This window comes from Phalacrocorax carbo, chromosome 2, assembly GCF_963921805.1.
Source record: "Phalacrocorax carbo chromosome 2, bPhaCar2.1, whole genome shotgun sequence".
NCBI classification, from domain to species: Eukaryota; Metazoa; Chordata; class Aves; order Suliformes; family Phalacrocoracidae; genus Phalacrocorax; species Phalacrocorax carbo.
Window position 1 is genome coordinate 91,473,280 of NC_087514.1, and position 22,956 is coordinate 91,496,235.

Sequence of the window (22,956 nt, forward strand, 5' to 3'; positions counted from 1 at the left end):
GTGAAGAAAAAAGAACCCTGAAAGATTTTCTCATTTTTCAGTGGTTTTTTTCCTGAGCTGATTCTTACTTACAGGAAACGTGATGACTCTTAAGTTTAGTAAAAGGAAACCATTTTTTCCTCTAATACCATAAAATGACAATATTGAGATAATGCTTTCTCTAAAAATAGATCCCTAAAAATAAGCCCACAGCTTCCTTTTAGCGGTGATTACAAGTATTCAAACATAAACAAACCTCTGGTTTCCGTGTGGAACTTGACTTCCTTTTTTGTGTGTGTGCAATCTTCACTATTTGGGACCTTTGCTCTGCGGTCATATCTGGTCATTCTTGCTATGGGTGGCTTCTTGTCATGTCAAGTCTGAAAGCAGAAGATAGGGCAAAGCAAACCTAAAGCCAATTTTGTTTCTCTTTTGATGGTAACACTTGAAAGTGTTCCTCCTCCTTTTTCCCCACAAAACCTATTATTTTGTGCTTTTTGTTTTTAGAGGTTAATTGATGTTTTGGAAATGAACTTCTGAGTGTGTTTCATTCTAGTCTCTCTTAATGGTTTGGGAGGGAAGCTTGGTGTTTTGGCTCAGCTGGTTAGTTTTCCATGTCAAAATAGTTTGGCTGTTTCCAAAGCAGTGTAACTTGTGACTTCAAGCTTTTTTCTTAATTTCAGTTCTAGCCAAACTATAGGTTCACTATTTTAATCTTCTCTTTTTCCGTGCTGAAATTCAGAGTGTCTGTGGTCCTTGTTTTGGACTTGCTGCCTTCAGTCAATAATACAGTAGTTATTGAAGTATTGCAGCCAAGAGTGAGAACGGAAAACTAAGTATCGCCCACACATCTGGAATAGCTTTCAGGTAAAGCTTTTCGAAGTCTCTAAATCAGGTTCTGATATTATTGAAGCTGAATTTGTGCAGCTCTAGCATAAATACAGGAAAGCATTGTCGTGGCTTACAGCTAGAAGCTCAGTGAGGTGTCGCAGATGGTGCCTTTCAATGTGTGTTCAATCCAGGAGGATCCCAAAGTGTTCTGGGGAATCTCTGGGGGTAGAGGGGTGGGAGTGAGCAGGGGGGTGTAGCTTTACTCTTAATGATGCTCAGGGGAGCTAAGTGTCTGTGGTGAATGGATCCCATGAGACTGGAGGGGGTTGCAGGGTCTGACATTTTCCACAATACTTCAGTACTTATAAGGTGGTAACTGAGTCAGTCTTGAAACTGAATGGCTGTAACACTGGCAGCCTTTCCAAGTGAAGCGTAGCAGGGAGGAATAAAAGAGAGGCATTATTAGCAAAAACTAATTTTAGGGATGTTTGGTCTCCTTAGGTGGCTTCTGTAGTCAGTGGGAGAAGGAGGAAGGTCTCCAGGGAGAACAGGGAATAAGTGCTGGAGACCAGTTTTAGGCCTTGGGCCAGTAGAGCCATATTCATGATTGTTTGAATTATAAAACACTTGGGACAGAAGGCCTTTCTGAGTTGCTCTGAAATAGTGGCATGAAGAGAGTTTATCTCACTGTAGAATTAATCCATATGATGCAGCTCTGTTAGGAGAACCTAGGTTAGAAACTGAGGACCTAGCATAACCTCTTCTTTAAAACAAACAAAACCCCACAACTCTCTCCACGTGGGACTGAGGAGACTCAGACAAGTGAACAACTATTGAAAGTCTCACTGGCAGCAGTCTGAAATCTATAGTAAATGCTGAAAGAAGGTCTTTGCTGGAGGGCTGCTCATTGCAAAGTCTGCTTGCTGGCAGTACGGCAGCTTGTCTTCATAAAAAATTAAGCCTAACACAAGTTGTAAGAAGAAAAAGGGGTATGTGTTTTTTGTGAGACTGTCACCTCTTTTGTAATATGTGCAGATGAATTGTTCTCAGTCACGCTGTTTTAAGGGTGCTAATATTCATTTCTCCACCAAATGGAGATTCACATATCTGAGTTATAAGTAGCTTAATGTTACAGCTAATTACTGTCCCTTAACTCCAGGTTGCAACTTGTCCTTGCAGGGATCTTATCAGTGTGAACATCCCAGCGTGACTACCACCAAAGTAACGGTGTTGCTATCACTCCCTGTGTAACATTGATACCAGTACCTGGTCTCTAAAAGAAGAGCAAAAATACTCATATTCTGGTGATGACTTAGGTAGTACCAAACATTTCCAAACAACAGGTGACAAATGTCACTTTTTTTACAAATTCTCTCTTTCAAGATCTTGACACTAAACCTGGGACACTGACTTTCATGTCTATGAAATTTCTTCTGGACTCCTATCACAAAGGGTAAAAGAGGGCAATTTCTGCTTCATTACCTCCATGTTTCGTCTTCCCCACACACATTTGCTTCTACTGTTTTCAGTTAAGTTGTTACAGCTTTGCACAAGGGCCAAAAGTAGAAGTGAGCTATTTCTGTGTGCTATATAAGGCTCTGGTCAGAGCTGAGGAGAGCAGGGACAAGTTAAATAATCATCATGCCCCTGAGTCTCAATAGTATGAGGCGTTTGCACCAGAGGCTTTTGGCTACGTTGCCTGCAGAGGAGAGGTGGCGTGAGAGGCACGTGCCCTGTGAATGCTGCCACACCAGCATGCGGTCCTGCCCTTCGTCTTAACAGGCAATTACAGCTCTTAGCTATGGCATTGCCTGTTGGGTTTGTAAATCTGACTGACGTTTTCAAGCTTCTGCTGAGTTTTATCTTTTCTTTGCAAGGCCCTTAGCTTGAGTTAGAATGTATCTAACAATGTTAAAAAAAACAACAAAACAAATAAAAAAAAAAAGGAAAGGCCAGAAAAGCCATTACCTTTTCACCCTTTGGACTGCACCCATTTTAAAAGCTATCATTTAAAAATGAAAATATATGGCTTTAAAGAAAAATAAAACCTTTTTTTGCTTATTCTTCCTCCCTCTTTCATTAAGGTTTTTGGCATTAGCTTGTTTACCAGTCTGAACATTTCCTCAGCTCTTGACTGCGGCTGAGGGCACCGATGTGTTTCCTGGCTGTGGAGTTCAGCTCAGCAGAGGGAGGCCTCTCTGCCAAGCAGGGCTTTGATGTTTGAATAGAAAGGAGGATTAGGATTTGAAGCAAAGTTGATTTTGAGGAGAACCTGTTTGTGCTAAGTGGTTACTTAGATATTTCAAGTATATGTATCACTGTTTAGTTAAGCCTTATGCATGCATTGGTGGGATGTGATGATTATCGAACTGTTTAAAAACAAATCCTAAAGGAGAAAAATTACACTGCCTTTGCATTAGCATGTCTACAGCAGGTGTAATTTAACATCATCAACTCAGTTCAAACAGACTGGGAATTTGGCTGCCTTTACCGTGTGGGCTGTTTAGTTATTTTAATTGTCTTCTGTTGAAGTCCTAAATAGTAATTTCTTATCTGAATAGAGCTATAGGGAACGGGATGAGGGTAAACAGGAAAAAGACATAATTACGTTGGTTTAAATTCACACCACAGGTCACACCAAAAGATGTCCTTGTGTAAACAAGGCTTGTGTTTGTCCATACAGCTGGGTTCAGCTGTGTCCATTGCTGACATCCATTGTCAGCAACAGATCATTTTTGTAGTATAGCCAAGGCTTTAAAACAAAGACGGTAATCAGTCTTGTTGCATAGCTTGGTGACAGAGGTGGCATTATACTGATGGACAAAGCAAAGTGGTTTTTTAGCCCTGTGTAGCAAGAAGAGGGAAGAATATTGGTTGATACAAATATTTTTCTGTATTTTTGTTGCCAACTGCTAAAGATTTACAGTGAACACATACCGTATTTTCACTAGTCTTTAAATACCGTTAAAAAGAAGAAAAAAAGTAAAAATCGGAACACCTTGACAAAACCTTTTTTCTTTAAGGGGCTGCTGGCTTTTCTGAATCATTGTTTACACTTGTAAGTGCTATTCTGGCACAAGTAACTTGTTTAAAGATGAGTTTTCATATTTGGGAGACTCCTAGTTCTTTGCCACATGTGCAGGTCTTAGGTGGGGAGTAGCAGAAGGTGTACTGCCTGAGGGAGGGAGAGAGCTCTCCGGCAGCATTACCTGGGGGGTGGTGTTCACAGAATAAAACTGCATTTTATTGCTGCTGGGGAAAAATTAAAAGCACGATGACAGCTTTTTGGTGTCTACAGTGGGTAGATCCAGGGTTCTTTGTAGTACATGTCCTATAGTTGCGTACCATTTCTTCAAAACTACACTTCAGGATGCCATACGCACATGGAGACCAAAGGGAGGAGGGGAGGAAACTCCAAACTTAAAACACTGTAGGCCAGGGCTGCATAACAGGTTGCACCAGGAGCTGGAGAAAAAAAGTCGTCTTTGGATATTGCAGTTTTATGTGCAGCATTGCATTTGGCTGTATCCTGTTCCTACTTCTTTAGTATTACAATGGTAAAACAGCTATACTTTCAAGTTTTCCAAAAGAAAACACCAAATAAGCTATTATGAGCCTTGATATGGGTTCCATATACAGCTAGAATGCCTTTCCCTCTGGCATTGCTACCACATTGACTCTTCCGTATTTTTGTAGGAGCACGGGTCTGTTGAACCCAGCCCATATTAACTTTTTGGCATATTTACTTACAGTGGAATGTCTTGGGTTGGTTTTGTTTTGTTTGGTGTTTTTTTTTTTCTAGTGGAAACCCTACTTCCTGCAGATAATGTTCCTTCTTTCAGATGTTTTTTATTCGTTGACTATAAGGGATGTTCTAGTCAGCATTTTCTTACCCTTTATCAGCGTATTTCTGCAGTGATTCCCCACAGTAAGTCAAGGAGTAGTCAAGGAAACCTGATGCTTTATTAAAACATGTATCATCTTTTAGAAAAATGCTTTGCTCTTAATCAACAACAGCAAACACGCACATGCACCGTCTTACTGCATTTAAGTCAATTGAAGACAACTGTGACATTGAAATATCCCTTTATTGTTCAACTTAGGAATAATGATTTCAGAATTTCAATACTCCAAAACAACTGATGAAAGTTTCTGGTGAACCAAAGAAAGTATTGTTAAGAGGTTGTTCTTGTTTGTCACTCTTTTGTTTTTCATCTTGTTCTTCTATTTTCTAGGATTTTGGTACAGAACAGTATTGAGCAATGAAAAGAGAAAAGTCTTTATCCCTGCCTGTGAGAGTAACTGTGTGTGTTTATATGAGTATTCCTTGTGACGATTCAGAAGTTAATTCTTGGAATACTGTTTTGTTAACAAAGACTTCTATAAAACTATAGTTGATTCCAGAACTAACACCTTCTAAAAGGTGGTTTTAACTTTTACAGTTATCGCTGTGGTAGAGGCATCATTGAATATGTGTCAATTGCATGAAATTCTTGGTATAACAAAGTGATTCCTTTAAAAAAAAAACCAACAAGCAAACAACAAATAACAAGAACATCCAACTTGTAAAAACAAAATTACTTTTAACTGGATTTTTTTTCATAGGGCTTGGTGATTCTAAGAAAGGTATTGTGTCCTTTTTTGAGCCGAGTAGAATTTGGATTTGTTCAGTTACTTTATCATGGTTCAAAGGGTTACTGGTTCTGGTACTTTAGATATTTTTAGCATGACATGTCTTGCTAAGCACTGCTGGGCTGCTTGTTAGTGCTCATATCACATTCCAAACAAGTAGTTGAAGCAACAGTGTATGTTAGAGTTACACCTGAAATTACACATTCTCCTTTTTAATTTAACAGGTGTCAGCGCTTTTTCATCTCTTTTGTTTTGATTGTGATGAGAACTGTACCATACTGGGCAGGTTCTGGCTCCATAAATAGACCGAATACCTGGCTTTCAGAAATGACTGCTTAGAATAGCATATGAATAATTTTTGCCTAATACTACAAGGGGAAGAAAAATAGTAGCTACAGTAACAAAAGGACTAAACTAATTGAGTAACAAAAATTCGAGCATTTTAATGGATGTGGGAGGACTGGATTATTAACGGTCGCATTAGAGAAAAACACTGCACCGTCTGTTCCTCTCGAAGCTTATGGCTGTGTGTTTATAATAGAGATCACTTATCCTGAGGCCTGTGTAGCTTGTACTAGAGAGGAAAAATGGAAGAAAAAAATCCTTGGCCTTCCTTTCAGTGGCAAGCTGCTTCACTTATGCCAGCAAAACATGTCTCTAGGTTCAGGGTACTCCATGGCAAGGGCTGTATCTCTGCCCAGAAGGTTGGGTGGTGTCTCCTTATCAGAGTTCAGAATCACTTACAGACTGTTACTGGGCATTGATTAGGAGTTGGGTTGTTTTTTTCTCTTTTTGTCCCTTAGACATGGCGTGTGTACTTCCAGAATCCTAGCATGTGAGGTCAATAAAAGCACTAATGACAAAATGAAATTGTAGCTTCTCTTGCAGTGAGCAGCGGACAGAACACGTACCGTTTGAGCACTGTTTGTGCAGTCCCAGAATTCTGAAATGGTGGTGAAGTTGTTCGCTTCTCCTCCTTTGATCTAAGCTGTGTCTGCTCCAGCAACACCTCTTGTCCTTCTAGAATCTGACCTCTCTTCCTTGCCCACCATCCTTGCTGCCTTGTACTACTGTGTGGTGGTGTTTTGTCATGTAACTAGCTTCAGGACTCTGCTTTAGGGAAGGGTATTTTTAATAGTATTGGACAGAAAATTCAAGAGTTCTATGTTGCAGTGTTGGTTTAGGGTATTTTGGTGTTTTGTTTTTTTTCTTGGGGGGGGGGGTGTGTGGTTTTGTTGTTGGTGTATTTTTTGGTCTTTTTTTTTTGTTGTTGTTAATAAAGACTAGTAAATAAGTAAAGGAACAGGATGTAGTTCACCCAGCTGTATCCTAGAGATTTGGTAAGGGGCAGAGTTGCTGTTACTTGAATTTGTTGCCTATAGGTATCTGGAATGATGCTAGATATATGTAGTACCAGGTGGTATGATTTCCTTAGCCTCTATCAACTGTGTATGTTTTACCTTCCTCTTTCTAGAAAAAAGTGTTAAACCCCCAAATCTCAATTTTATTTGTCACATTTTAATCACTGTTGGTCAGTTTTCTAATTCATTGACAAGAGATGAGTGCTTGGTGCTTTGCTGCTGCTGTGATATTTATATCTTTTTGGAGAAAAAAATGGGATAACTATTTCTTCTGTCATTTAATAGCTGCTTTTGACCCTTGAAACCGAGATAGGATGATCACTGTCACCCCTCGCCTCCACTCACTTTGGCATACTGACCAGTCCCACAGCCATGTAGAAGACTTCTGCACTATGTTTTTGCTGATGTTACTTGCTAACAAAAGGGCTAAACTAAAGTTTCCGTCAGATCTCTTATCTGTCTTTTTTTTTTTTTCTGGTTGTAGAGTATCGCATAACTTCATTGATGAAAACTAATCTATTTAACTTGTTTAGCTTGACAAATCTTCGTGTTTTTCCCCCTGCTAGCCATCTGTGGACCTGGTTCTAGCACTGAGGCAAAGCAAGAGATAACGGCATAACTTACAGCAATGATGTAAACTGTGTTAGATCAGCTATGCTTGACACTGACTCCTGCTGTGTTTAAAAACAGTTTATCATGTGCTAGTAGGGGTGAAGGAAACGTTCTTGTTTTATTAGAGTATTAACATATTGGTGTGCCTCTTGACTTCCAGGTTGCATCACAACGCATAAGCTCAGTGGATCTTTCATGCTGCAGCCTGGAGCACCTGCCTGCCAACCTGTTTTATAGCCAAGACCTCACTCATCTCAACTTAAAGCAGAACTTCCTGAGGCTAAACCCTAGCCCATCCACAAATAGAGCGCTTAATGAATTACAAAGGTAAAGTGATACGCTCTTGGAGCGAAGTGACCACTGGTCTACAGGAACTTTCCTAAAAAAATTACCGTCTCCTCTTGTGGAGGATTGGCCTGGCTGTAACACTTCAGAAATCGTTTAACTCTGTGTGTTAGAAACAGAATAGCTTTCATAAGAAACTTAATGTTTTTCTTGTAAATAGAAGGCTATTTTCAATGCAGTTTTCAGAATGGATTGGTTTTATCTATCTACTGAGGTCAGAGTGTAGTTCTTCAACCTTTGACTCACGCGAGTGAATATGAGTTGGTGAGCTGCCTATCAAAGGGATGCATTCTGAGTAGGAACAGTACTGCGTGTGACTTCACCGAGAAGTTTTTTGTTACCCCCCCCCATGCAAAGAAAGCCCTGATTTAATAAATTCAGCCTTATTCCTGTCATCTTTCTACTCTGCTGAACGCTAATTCTTCTTTCCGAGTAACTGTGACCTTCCAGTTGTTCTTTCCACTGCAGCTCATCTGAGAATGTAACAAATGGGTAGACAGCAGCATGATCGGTGATCTGAATGATTTAATGTATGTGTCCCAGAACTGTGGAATCAGCAGCCTTTCTGTATTCAGAAAGATGAATGTTTCCATGCTGAATATAAAACTGATTTTAATTTCAGTGGTAACTGAATTGCAGAGTACCTCAGGATTATATTTGTGGATGGTCCTGTTCAAATGAAATCTTTTAAACCACATTTCTAAATACCTTCCTCTTTGGAAAAACAGGATGGCTTCTGCGGGCTTTTTTATTTTTATGTAATTCCAATTTCATTCTGGAAAAACAAAAAATTTGGCATAATGGAAGATGAATGAACCCAGCAGGTCTGCTTCATAAACAAAGCAGGCAGTGATTCCAAGAGCTTATGAACACAGTCTGGAGAGGAATACTGGATTAAATGTTCTGTGAATGTCAGTATTGGTCTCCAGATAGCAAGTGGAATTTTAGCGTAAGTTAGGTGATGGACATGGACAGATAATTAATGTCTTTGTTTTAATTAATTTTTACAATTTTTCCTTTAGATATCAGAAAGTGTACAGGAGATACTTGGTTATATTTTGTCCATCTTACATATAGGTGATTCTGTCAGGGATTGGAAAGCATTTATAAATAATGTGATGAGCAATGTTCATCGTCTGACGTTCTCTTGGTGCTGCAGTTGTAGGAACAACTGAAGAGCCTTGCTTGAAAGTTATACTGTTAAAATGTTTTGCACTAATGTGGGCCTGAACATAAAAGTGTGAAAGAGTTCAGGTGACGAAATAAAACTCTCCTGTTTTCTAAGATTCTGCGTCAGGAAAATCTGAAGAAGTGATGTATACCTGAAGTGGTGGAAAACTGATTGTGTCTTGTTCTTCTGAGGGCTGGTCCTCATTCTGTCAGTGAATGATAGTCTCCTCTGCCTCCGTTGCTTTGATCTTGCCAAGACGGTACGAGAAGGTCTGTGAACTTCCGGAGAAAAAAAAAATTGTTAGGAAAGTTACAAGGCACTGTTTCAGTGGATCAGAGCCAGTGTCTCATGAATTCCTGCCCCTTAGCGCTGACCTTCCCTCTGCCACTGCTGATGTCCTCTTATCTTCATCCAGCACAGGTGGTGTCACCCAAGCAGTGAGTAGCTGTAAGTGGCTGCTGCTCCCATTGCTGTGCCCAGTGGAAGGAGCTGTGTGAGGTGCCAGTTACTGCTGAGGAAAAGCAGTGCCCCATGGTTATCTTTTTGCCTCCCAACAGCAGCAAAAGCATGAGCCTGGCCCTGGAGCGCTCTCCCAGGCCATTCTCCTTTCAGCCCTAAGAAATACAGGCCCAGCTTTTCCTCTTCAGGGTGGGAAAACTTGAGTTTTACTTGTGGTGCCCAAAAGCTTTGAGCCAGCTTGACTGCTACTGTAAGTCTGCTTTTCTGTAGTGAGTAAATACACAAATGTCTAGTAAGAAGGAACCACTGTATCTTTTGAAATTATTCGTGAATCCCAGTATGAAAGCATGTGTAAAGTAAGGGAAGCTCAGTCACTCCTGGGAACACAAATTATTTGTCTGACTTCTTTATTTTTAATCCAATTTCATAAAACCATTTTCAGATCTTCTTGGGGGGTTACACGAGGTAAAACTTGACTGGATAAACCAGAAGTCTTTTTTTGTTCACCCATGTTCTTTTAAACCACTGCGAAGCAAGTACAAAATCTCTGCTGTTCTGATTTGGTACTGTTGGCTTTTATACCAAATTCTCAGTTGCTAAATTGCAGCTGCACACAAGGCACAGCACCAGTGAATCAAGCCCAGAAGTATTTAAGGCTCCAAAATAACCATGTGCTTGGATGTTGTGAACAAAATGCATTGGCATTTATATACCTACCCTTGCTGGTACAATTTTTGATTAAAATGTGGTTAGCAAGGCGGTCTAGGAAAATCTGCCTTGCTATAAGCAGCTCTTGGTGCTAGCTGTTGCTCTTAGTAAATCACTTTAGGTAGTAATTTAACAAATGCTCATGAATGCTGCATTTCAAGATGAGAGGTATGTCAAAGACAAAAAAAATACCAACTTTATAGCTACCCACTGAGTAGACTTACAAGCACCTGGGTCATAGTAATGAGATGCTGACATATGCACTGACTTGGCAGGTACAGTCAGGCATGGATTGGGAAAAAAACCCAAGAATTCCTACTTTTGCTTATGCAGTTACATACTTCTTTCAGTTGTTAAAATAATGTAATTTATTGCATTTCTGAATAAAATATTTAGTCCTGCTCAGTACATGGCATAAGTGAAAAATCTCCATCTTGGGAACTACATTACTGGTAGCATGTGACAGTTTACAGAAGTGTAGATGCACTTTTTTCCCTGGCAGCTACACTCTTACTTGCTTTCTGTCCACTCAGACTTGAAGTTCTGTTGCTGTAGATGCTCTGGAGCTGTGAACTTCTGTAACTGAACTGTCTGAATGTTGAAAGGAATATACAGCTTACCTGTATTTTTTTCCTACTTACCAGGGAATACATATTTCATACTATGTATGAAAGTAGGCAGTCTGAAAATTCATCTCTGTTTAAAAAATAACACAGCAAATATTGGTACTTGTTCTCCCTCGCAGTAGCTTTTTTTTAAAATGATACAAAAGGGTGTTTTTCTTTTGGGGGAGAAAGGAGATACCCCAGTTGAAAGATTGCCCAGCTGTGGCAGTATTAGAAGTGGCTGACATGTCTTGTAGCAATAGCCCCATCAAGACAGAATTTGCCTTAAAGCCCTTGGTGTCTTAGACCCTGTATACTGCAAATGGAGCAACTGAAGTTACAACTTACCCTCTTTTAATGTTGGTTGGTGGATTTATTTTTTTTAACAATAAAGTTGAGATTTGTATGTACACTGTGTTCCCAAATCTCACTTTCTGCTTACCTACAATGCAACTTCACAGCTCTTGTTCTCAAATGCAAATAAGAGTTCAAGCTTACTACTTTTGCAGAGTACTGTTGCTCTAGGTTTGAAGCAAGTTAATAAACCATAGTCTTTATTCACTGTTGCTCTGCTTCACTGGGCTAAGCACGCTTTATATTTATACATAATCGTTTCAGTCAGTGCTGTTAGAAAAAACTGTTGGCATCAAGGATACGGTTGCTTGTTAATCTTGAAAAGTAAATTGTCGGTATGTGGATTTTCTAATATGAGCCTGTTGCGGATTAAAAAGGAAAAAAAAAGCCAGAAAGGCGGGATGTAATAAGCCACAAAGTTTGTTTTAACAAAGGCATTTAACAAATGCCAATTAACAAATGCCAATTTTTATCTGAAGAACAAGTTGTTATTCTGATTGTGGTTATTAATAATTAACAGTGATTATATGGATTTTTATCTTAAGATCCGTTGGTATCTTTTTCTCTCCCAGAGCCTCCTAAGAAATCAACTGTCCTAGGCATCTTGGCTGAAACTGTTCTGGGCTAGTGGCAGGAACTTGAAGTAGCATCTATAGGGTATGAGAAGGCTAGAGGACTCTCAGATACTGAAATCCCTTGCTACTTCCCAGCGTAGGATAGCTGGTTTTATCTGAAAACCCAGAATTTGCGGGGTCCTCAAGCTAAACCCTCCTTAAAAACCCATCATGCAGTAAGTAGGTAATTCAAAATGCAATCATTGCTCAGAGAACACTTAGGTTCCCAGGCAGCGAGGGTGGAACAGTGTTAGCGACCCAACTGGTGCGAACCCAGCAGGCAAGCTTGCTAGGAGTCAGGGTGAGACGTATTTTGATCCTAGCTTGTCCCTAGGGATTGAGGAGCAGGGAAGAGTCTCCAGCCTGGCACTTGCTTGGTCTCAAAGTATATTGCAGCACTCCTTGTGATTGTTGCTTTTAATGTATGAAACTGAGGTTAGCAAAGAAAGTTGTATATTTTGCTTGTCACTAATCCATCCATCTTCCCCCTTGCCAGGCCCCACGGGGCACTGCCAGTAGATGCACTGGAAAAGATTTGAGCTTTCTCCCTTTTTTTGGTTGTTTACGGGGGTTTTGCATGGGGGTGGTTTGTTTTTTTTTCTTGGTTGGTTTTTGTTTTGGTTTGGTTTTTGTTGTTTTTTTTTTTAATTATGGAATTTTTAATTCTGGTAAGGAATTTGCTTTTAAATGCACACATTTATTGAAATTATTTAAATGAGTCCAGCTAACGTGGTGAGTGTACTACCACAAGGAACGGAGTGCCGTTGCATGCCCCACAGTGTGGGAAGGTACTGGGAGCTTTCTCGCACACTCGGATGGTCTCAGAGCCAGGGAACCTTACTCTTATACTTGTTTATCCTCTTTCTCTTGGAGCCGAAGACTGAAGGATGGCCATCTAAAGCAACAGGGCAAGAAGGAGAACTTGGTGTGATACTGACAACCAGAGGTTTACTACTAACAAATTCCATCCAGTGTTCACTATATTCTGGTGCTACATTTATTTTCTCAGCTCTGTAGCCTTGGACTTTTTTTTTTTTGCTATTTATAATACTAAAGAAGACACTTGGAATATGTAATTTCACTGCTTTTGTTTTATTCAGCTTGTAAATACATTGAAGGAAGAGCTTGGTTTTGTTGGTGCATCTTTCTGAATCTTCATGACTGATTGTGTTCTACATAGCTCCTGCATACCTTTCCAAACTCAGGAAAGTATTCCTTATGAATACTTGTCAAAAATCGGTGATGTTTGATTAAAGAATAATTGCAAAATCAAGTTGCTACAAGTGACTAAGTGGGGAAGGTTGCAAAATTGGTTTTAATGCCTGAAACACATTGGATTTTTTTGGATTGTTTAAAACGGAACAGTGAACTTAATAGTGGTTGGAGAAAAATAGATGGCACTAAGAAATACACTGTAAAATAGCATTTTTTAAAATAGCATAATCTAAAAGTAGAAATTGCACTTGTTAATTGGATTCAATGTAGTGGAACTACTAGGCTAAGTATAGCAGTGTCTTTTCCAAATAATGCTTCAAAAAGTAGTGAACATATTTATGGAATCCAGTTACTGCGTACCAGCCTACTCCAATTTACTCATCTATTGCTTCCTGATATGGCTCCCGAAGTAAGGTGTGGGGTTTTTTTCTTGTATTTAAACATGTTTCAGTTTGGAAGCCTACCCCTAGCTAATGCTTTTGTCTTTCAAATATAAATATAAAGATAAATAAATATAGTTTTATATATTATTAATATATATAAATATATAAATTTTTTTTCTAGTTATATAAATATAGAGAAGGAGAAAATATTTTCACTTTTTCTCTAAGAATTTTGTTCTTCCTCTGAAGATAGCCTTTCCCCCTAATGAAGCAGTGTGTGCTGGGTATGTGCAGAAATTGAGAAGTGTGAAGTACAGTAAAGTCGGTTCAGATTATTTCAACTAACAACGCATATTTTGTTTTTCTTGTCTTTATGGTCTTCTTAGCAACTATGTAGCAGAATAAAAGCTTTATCGTTGTTTTAAGTTTGGAGTTCATCTGAATTTAGCTTAACATCTGTGATTTGTATATTTTGAAAAATAACTGCCAAGATTTAAGGTTATGCCTGTATGCGCAGTGCAGTCTGGTTTCTTCTTTTTATTTTTCTAATACAATCTACCAATTAATATTGGCATATAGACTCAAGTCTGTATACCAGAATTGTTGTGCCTTTTATAATTTTAAATGTGTGTAGAGGAGGGAAGTATCAGGATGACTGTTCCTGGTGTGTTGGCATGAAGGGTAGTGAAGATACCAAAATTGCAGCTATCAGTCTGCTTTTTGTTCTTTCTTTTTCTTTTGTCCCCATGGGGTTTAAGAAAGGAGGAAAGAAAAAATCAGATAAAACTGTATTTTCATGTATTCATTCTGCTAATGAGAAATTGATAATTAACAGGTAAATTTGTTCAAGTTTCTTCTGACTTGGCTAAAATCAATCTTTGCCCTCAAACTAAGTGACCTTCTTTCCTGAGAGGACTTTACTCCATCTGTTTTTGTGTGGTGTGACATGAGCTACTGGATTTCTGGATGAACAGGAGTCTTGTCCAGAGAAACAGAGTGGAAAATATCAGCAGAACTCCTCTTTGCTCCTCTCTGTATGGTCTTTTGAAACCTCTCTGTGCCCAAGCTGGGGAGGGCTGCTCTTGACCTCAGTTAGGCAAAGCCTTCACCTGCAGGATCCAAGTGAATCTGCCTAGCTGTTGCAGAAGCAGCCTACCTCTATTCAGCTGTCTTGGCAAATTTAGCAGGGCAAGAGGGCTGGAATAGTTCACTTCAATTGTCTAACTGATTTAAGGCTTTTCCAACGACAATTTTCTGGGAAGTGAAATGGTATGACAGTATTTCTGGTGCTAGGCTAGCTGCTCCCTTAGGCAATAGGGCTATGGATGGGTGAATCTGATGCAACTGCAAAAAGGCAGTAAATTGGACCATTTATTTCCAAGGAGGAAATTGGTGCATCATGGTTTTATAAGGAAATTCTCTTCACCATTAAGTTAGTGACCAAAGTAGCAGGTGTTCATGAAGGTGGCAGGTCGTAATTCAGTTCCAACACTTGCCACAGTGCATCGATCTGCTTGGAAATGGTGCTGGAGCTGAGGGATAGTTGTGCTGCTGCTTGAAATGATGATGTCCAACTGCAACCACAGCATAGTCATGAGCCGGCCCAAATACTGGAGGTGGAATTGAGAAAGTGATTGTTTTCCTTAGGCTGAGTCCCTTATTAAGCCATGTCTTCCATTTTGGGTGTACAAAATACTGCTTTTTAATTATTTTCGATAAGAGTAGGGCAAGACTGGTTTTGTCAGACGAGTCTGTGGCTGCATTTCAGTGACGATGTATGGCCAATTAGAATATACTATTCTTCCCCCTCCAAACATAGTGGGACACAAGTGCTGTACTGTGTAGTGGAAGTTCCTCTGCTCTGCACATTAGGTAGATCTGAATTTGAAATTAGCCTATGAGTTCATTGCTTTGCCATGATACAAACTTCTCTTGTTAGTCCCTCTCCTCATTTTGTGTATGTCAGCCTAAAATCACTCCTGAAGTGGCAGCTTCAGGATTGATTAAGTGGGCATTTTTTGGCTCAATTATGGCAGTTAGTGTTCAGTCATATTGTGTGTTTAAACTCAAGGCTTGACATGTCAACATTTTTCTCTATCTTAAAGTAGGGCTATTTTTGGTCAGAGAAGTGGGTGTTTATATATTGGTCATTACAATAGAAAGCTTAGTAAGCTAACTGAACATAACATGTTGAGAGATGCTGTTCTTCAGGTTGACGTATTTTAACAGATGATAAAGTCTAGAACCAGGGAAGGAGGGAGCAGAGAAGGAAAGCATATGTATGGACTTGATATGAGGTTATTACACTGTTATTCCTCAAGCAAGCAATGTTGTGCCTTTTCTTCTTTCCAGCAATGACATGGGGGCAGCATCAATCTGTGCCCCTGCTTCTGGTAGGAGTAAAGATTTGCATGTGAGAACACAGCAAAGATGTTGCACTGTAAAATCTATTTAAAGCCCAACACTGTGCAAACTCAGCAGCAACAGAAAATTTGAGTCTGTTAAATACTTCTACCTTATTTATATCAATGCTACAAGTGCTACTGGCTATAAATCTGTCTAGATATAAGCAGCGCTATAAACAATTCAGCGTTTTAAATGTGAAGCATGGAAGTGTACCAGCCCATTTGCGATGTGGATAGTGGCAAGTGAGAGGTAGACTTAGATGTTACCTTTGGGCAAATGCCTGCTAGTTTGGCTTAGTAATGTTCTGTACTTAATAGTGCTCCATGAGGAAGAATGCTACTTTAGCATTTTGTAAATGAACATGTTTCCTTCCAGACATCTTAAATTATGCTCTTAACTAAGCTTATTAGTGTCTGTCTTCCAGCTTTTCTTTAAATGTGATTTAAAAATGAACTTCCCTTTGCGGACTATTTGACATACACCTATATGTGCATTTTCAGCTTCTGTGTGAGTATATCCAATACTGGATGTACTACTCATCCTCCCTTACATACTATATAGACCTGTTAACCATTTCAGTTCATGTCCTTAGTAATTAGATTACTCACAGAAGACCCTTAATAAACACACATTAAAGCATACATTAGGGTAGTAGAGATGTAATCCAGATACACTGGGTGTGTGTGTGTGGTGTTGATTTCAAACCCACCCACCCCCCTCCTTGACCTAGGACAATTATGCACAAGAGCGTGTGCAGAAAACCTTGAAGCTCCACCCTGCATTGGAGTTAGCTAACGTATTTCTTAGGTTCCTTCCCCACCACACCCCCTGCCCCAGTCCTCTTTCCTCTGTGCATTAGCTTGATCTTCTGTAGTTTTATACCAAGATTGTATTTGGGGTTTTAGTAGATTGTAGTTTTCACTTGTTTAGTGGGCAAAACCCTTGAGGCTGTTCTTCTGAGACTCCAGAGTGGCACAGGTAAGGGCCATAGCCTTGGTGTTGATTATTAAATGAGTTAATTCGTTTTTCATGGTTGACTTGAAAATTGGAATGGTTGCGTTTTGATGTTTCTCCAGGAGCTTAGTTATTTCGACTTAATCTTCCTGTCTTCACTGCTATTTTCGCACTTACCCGATACTGAAAAACTAACTCTTAAAGGCCCTGGAGTCTGCTCCTTACAGCGCTTTTGTATGTATTTGCGGTTGACTTTAAGGAAGATGTGGGACAGCTGTTCCATCACAGAATCACCCCAAATTTCAAGGCAGTATATCTTTGGCCTAAAACTACAGTTATCTTCAAGATAAATTCAGAATTGTGGGGTTCAGTTCTAGGTTCAAGATTTTTAAGCCTTTTCTCTCAAAATAGAGGAATAGGAAGGTACAGTGTTTAAAATGTGCATTTTCTTTTTCTGGCTAGCAGCCCTCATTAACATCAGCTAGCTTACCCTCGCCTCCTTTTCATTTTACAGTTCTCCCTCTAGAGATACATTAGTCATTGTTTCTGCACAGTAGCATTTTTTACCCTGCAGCACTAATTGATTGCAAGATTTCAATTTAGTCTCCATCTTACTGTTCCAAACTTCTTCTGCCTCCAGCATGGCACAGGGTGTTCAAAATCTGTGGTAACTCTGGCCAATGATTTTTCCTTTTTTTTTTTCTTTTTTTTTTTTTCTTTCTCTTCTTCCATCTTTGCATCAAAATACCAATAGAGAGCACAGCACTCCCTTGCTTGGTACAAGCCTTTGTAAATGTTAGAGTATTTTTAAACTTTAAATGTATTTATAGCCTGTCTTTTGGGGTAGAGTCTGCATTTCCCTTACAACCCCTATTGAAACACAGTATGAAGGCACTACTTAAATTTTCATGTTGAGTTTTTCTCAGTGGTGTTAGTTTGATTTAGGTAATACTAAAGGTGCGTCCCACCATCCTCAGCTGGTGAGGGTTTCTAAGAGTTTTTTGGCATTAAAACTTTTTAATGTGTTTGATGCTTTGATATGTTTTCTGCCTGTATTTTCTGGTGGGGGAGGACAAAGTGCTTTGAGGTAAGAAGATGCTGGGCTGATGTGGAGGCTGTGGATGCACTGGCACATGCTGTTGGATATTACTTTCACATGGAATAGCAGCGTTCATAGTCGCAGTTTTGCTTCCATCACTGTGTTATGTAAAAGCCTGCTTGCACAAATTAAAGGACTTGAGCCTTAACAAAGGGAAAACGAAATCCAAATAAAATGTCCTCATGTAAACCATGCCAGAAAAGAAACTTCCTCCCATCTATCGGAATCTGACACAGATCTTTTCATTCATCCTTTTACTTGCCTTTAGGCATACCTCCCAGTGGTTGTTAGGCAACCGTAATGATGTTGCTGAACACGCAGGCTGGCTAATTGGATTGTCCCCTTCTTGGGTTTTTTGTTCAAACAGTCTTGGTCATCTTTAATAAGGCAAGCACATGCAAGTTGCTTCATTGGCTGATGTGATAAACCAAGGGGCTTTTAAGAGTTCCGTGACATGTCAAGGACAAAATTTTGAAATCTATGCGAGCTTTGACATAGTGTTTAGTTGAGAGCCTCTGTCACTACAGAAGTCTTGCTAAATTCTGCTTTAATTTAGCGCATTTCCCAGTTGTATTAAAACCAGCCTATTCTGAGATTTTTTTGGCTGAAAGGCAGCATCTACTCACGTGAATGGAGCTGAGCTGTACCACAAAAATTTAGTACTAGTTTAAATAGGCCAAGAATTTCCCGTGCCTTGTAACCAGTGTCACCAGGGTAGTCTCACAAGAAATGTGTTCAGAAAAATAGCAATGCTCTACTGCAGGATGAGTAAGAATGGCAAGGATTTTGTTCTTTGTTACACTCATAGGAAGTATATTTAGCGTGTTGCTCAGGAGGGCCTGTTTCTCTATGCCACCTTGATGTGGGTGAACTCTTGCAAGTGGTGTTGAATTCGAGTGTCTGGTAGTTTCCCTGGTTATTCTGAGTACATAAACTAAAAATGCATGTGACTTGCATTTACATAACCAAACTTGCCTTCTATTATTGCAAGGCAACTTGGTGTGGTTTATGCTCCACTTATTTGTCTCTTTATTTATTTTTATTTTTATTTTTTCTTATCTCATTGTAGATTCACCAAGTTGAAGAGCCTTAACCTTTCCAACAATAATTTAGGAGACTTCCCACTGGCAGTCTGCAGTATCCCAACCCTGACTGAACTCAACGTGTCCTGCAATGCCCTCAGAAGTGTTCCAGCAGTTGTAGGCGAGATGCACAAGCAAGTGCTTTCTTCAAACTTAACATATACAGACTGACAATATAGACAACAAGCAGTATCATGACTCCGTACATAATCTTTCTATGAGAAACAGTTTAAACTTACTGGGTTTTGTCAGAGCAGACTGGCTTGTAGATCTGTGTGGAAACAGCTGTGAGCTGCGGGTGGAAGGGAAGCACCCTTTGTGTCTTGAAGCTCTTCCAGTCCCCAGTATTTGACACAAGGGTCACCTTCATGGTGAAGATAAACTTTAAACCCCCTGCTTATGTGCATCAGCCATCACACAAGTCTCAGTTCTGGAGATGTTTGAAGATTTGATACATCTGTTAGCACAGCCTGCATTTTATAGTTGCAAGGCTTTTAATTATTTGGTTGATAACTTCTGTAGCAGATGTTCAAGTGTTATTCCTTAGCATTTTGCTTTGTTCTGCCCTTTTGTATATTTTATTTCACTGTAACTGCAGCAGAATTGTGTGTTTGTAGGAAGGAAATGTCATTTAACAGGTCACTCACTGTCTTCACTCTCCCTTCCCCTCCCCCGCCTTTAATAGCTTGCAGACATTTTTGCTGGATGGCAACTTTCTCCAGTCCCTTCCTGATGAATTGGAGCATATGCATCAGCTCAGCTATGTGAGTCTGTCCTTCAACGAGTTCACCAGCATTCCAGGGGTGCTGGAGAAGCTGACCGCCATGGATAAGCTCTGTATGTCAGGAAACTGCATAGATACCCTGAACCTACAGGTGCTAAAAAGGATGCCTCACATTAAACATGTGGATCTAAGGTAGGTATTTGAAAAAGGTGGAAAATAAGTGGATCTAAATTATTGGTGTTGAAACAGTTTCTCTTTGTCTGTCAGAATAGCCCCCGGCTATGAATCTGCTTAGTTAGTCCATTGAACCATGTTTCTGGTGGTATTATGTAACTCACAGCACTTGCTGTGACTTAGCACTCTTCTTTGAGGAAGAGGTGGCATTTAGGGGGATCAGGAGTTAGGAAAACGAGTGGGGGAAATTAATAGTTATACCAAAAAGCCAAACAAAATAGAGCCTGGGACACTGGAGACTCCTGCAGTTCTAGTTGGTGCAATGTTAATATAATCATAGAATCACAGAATGGTTTAGGTTGGAAGGTACCTTTAGAGGTCATCTAGTCCAACTCTCCTGCAATGAACAGGGACACCTTCATGATATAAATGATAGTCCCCGACTCAAAAAGCTTCTGTCTGAAATGTTACAGAAATGTGAGATGAAGAAAAGGGCAGTGAAGGTGAGAGTGCAAAACCAGATATTTTAATATTTCTTGGTACATTAAAAAGCGTAGTCCACTATGAGTAATACTATTTTCTTGATGCCCTCATCAGAGTCTAAACAGATCCTTACTACAAAATGTGCTGGTATGAGGTGGTTCTTTATTCTTCTGGTCTTTGGGGAAGCCAGCTTCTGCAATCAGCTGGGCAAGGCTCAATTCAGAGCCTGGACCACAAGGTCCAAATAACGATTAATTTTAGAACCATTTAGTTAAATTAAGCTCTTCAAGCTAAAATTTAGTGTACCATACTGCTGTGTAGCTGTCAGACTTTGCAGTCAAGGAGGGGCCAGTGTATGTTAAAAAACCCAGCTAAAATAGATGGATGTGTATGGTGGGGTTAAAACATGTCAGTGTGTGTGTATGTATGGTAAAAGCAGAGATAAACTGGCCGTAGTGTAGGGATGCTGTGTCTGAGCTGGCCCTGAGTTCCAGTGGTGCAGTTCCAGGCCTCTCATCTGCCACATCCCTTCTGCACCGAGCAGTGAACAGAGGTTCTTTGTAATGCTATCTGGAATAGTAAATGTCGAATATGTTTGTAAACTCTGTTTGCTGCACAGTGAAGTGCTTTCCTTCAGTGAAATCAGAAGGAAGCACTGCTTGTAAACTGAAAATGGAAAAAGCAGGGTGTGGTATTGGAGGGGGCATATTACCCATTTTCTTTTAACTAGAAAATGTAGCTACTCTGGTGACACAACTGTTAGACAGAGAGCAACTCCTTGGAAGCAAGCGTAACAACAAAACTGCAGATGTATGCCCTTATCCTCATTAGGGGGAGGCTCAATGGGCCAACAGAAGTTACTATACCAATTTTAGTGTTGTGGTCAGAGGTAAGAATTTGAAACTGAACACTTTGGAGTCCTCTGCCAACTCAAATGTTGCTGGGTTATAGATAATCTTATTCCCATTGTAACTTCTGGGGAAGTTGCTGAGCATTGGCAGTGTCAATGCACTGCAATGAAGATGTGATAAGACCTGTTCTCTTTATCTGACAGACCTACTCGTCTTGGGTTTTTGCTTTGTTTTCTTTTGATACCCATTTTCAGGCCTCTGAATATGCTTGCTGTGGAACATGGCAAAGCGAGAGGCAAATAGGGGAATTCATAAATCTCAATCTGGCCTTTCAGTAAGGCAGGAGACTCCACTGTCTGCAGGTTACCCATATCTGCCAGGCTTTTCCAGCAGATGCTCACGATAGGCCAGCAGGAACTGCAGAGGTTTTGTTCTTTTCCAAGGTTTCGTTCTTTTCTGAACTATCGGGCACAAATAACAACCAGGCCATCTTTTATTTTTATAGACACAATAACAGTAATACTTACATTCTTGCAGAGCTTTTTATCAGTAGTTTTCAAAACAGTTTAGAAAGGAATTTGGTGTCATCATTCCTTTGTCATGATGGATAAAACAACAGAACTGATCCACCCTGCTTTTAAAATACCATAACAAAGGGGAAAATATTTAAAATCAACCCTGATCAGAACCTGGAGGCATGCTGGTTTAATCCAGCACAACTGATTGTAGAGTGAGCATTGGTTTGTCAGCAGGAGCCTGCCACGTAACTACACTTAATCTCCTTTTTTGTCTGCAAGATTGAATTCAATTAGGAGAATGGAGGCCGATGAAATAGATTTTCTGCATCATGTGACCCAACTGGATCTCAGAGACAACAAACTTGGGGAGCTGGATGCAACAGTTTTTAACAATGTTGAAGTGTTGCACTGTGAACGCAATCAACTGGTAACCCTCAAAATCAGTGGATATTTTCTCAAAGCACTGTACGCGTCCTCAAACGGTAAGTGTAGGGCAGCTGTGGTGGTGTCATCTCACTTCTGGTTTTTGTACCTGGTTTTCTGTGGGATGCTTGTGGAGTGCAGTGCACGTAATCAGGAGGCTCCTGGCATGACCCTTGGGTAAAAGGGTTTCACATGTGCCATGTCATGCTACTGCCAATTCTGAGCTTAGAAGTAACTTTCAGATAGCCCTGGGCTATTGATTTGGAGGTTTCAAAACTGTGAAAATCTTAAAATTTGGGCTGAAATTCCTTTCCATGTCAGCAGAGATGGCTCTTGAAGTTGTTGGTTCTTTGGGTTGTATTAATGTGTTGCATTACCAAGGCAAATAGGGAATTTATTGCTTTTCCCCAGAGTTGAGAAAGTTTGAATGAAAGTGGCTGTTCATGAGGCAAACTAAAACAATATATATTTTTGCTACTAGCTCTAGCTGCTTACTCTGGCCAGAAAGCTACAAAATCTGTAATGAGTAACTTCATTTGCATTCAATAATAAAAATAATGCAGTATTTTCCAGTTGAATAAGTCCTGTGTTCTATGAATAGGGTTTGTTTAATCTGTCTGGAAGCTGCTATTACTTAAAATACTTGGTTTTCACCACCATTTTTATTGTTTGGAGTAGTTTGGTATGGAATAAACAAAATGCAAGCTCAGAGAGCTGTGAATTTGCTGAACAGTCAGCACTGCCATTAAAAGGCTGTCATCTTAATGATATCCAAGCCTGTGCCTACATTAAGTATTCATGCCAGGATCTTTGTAGCTGAGAAAAGTTAACAATCTGAGCATGTGCTGTGCCATGTGAGCTGAGAACCCAAGTCAACCCATATCTTGCAATCAACTGCCTATTTGGTCTTGCTGTTCCTCCGGGCTATCCTCTCTTTGCACCCTCAGCCCCCTTGTTTTAGTCTCATCTTCCA

General features: G+C 39.9%; 1 protein-coding gene across 1 annotated transcript in view; it reads left to right on the forward strand.

The window, feature by feature from the left end:
- The window catches only part of PHLPP1 (PH domain and leucine rich repeat protein phosphatase 1), a 144,292-nt gene that overhangs the window by 87,671 nt on the left and 33,665 nt on the right, over window positions 1–22,956 (forward strand). Inside the window, exons 4-7 of the mRNA XM_064443468.1 lie at window positions 7,576–7,742; window positions 18,798–18,944; window positions 19,496–19,726; window positions 21,840–22,042. Of these exons, the coding sequence (XP_064299538.1) occupies window positions 7,576–7,742; window positions 18,798–18,944; window positions 19,496–19,726; window positions 21,840–22,042 (748 nt within the window). The remainder of the gene's footprint in view (window positions 1–7,575; window positions 7,743–18,797; window positions 18,945–19,495; window positions 19,727–21,839; window positions 22,043–22,956) is intronic.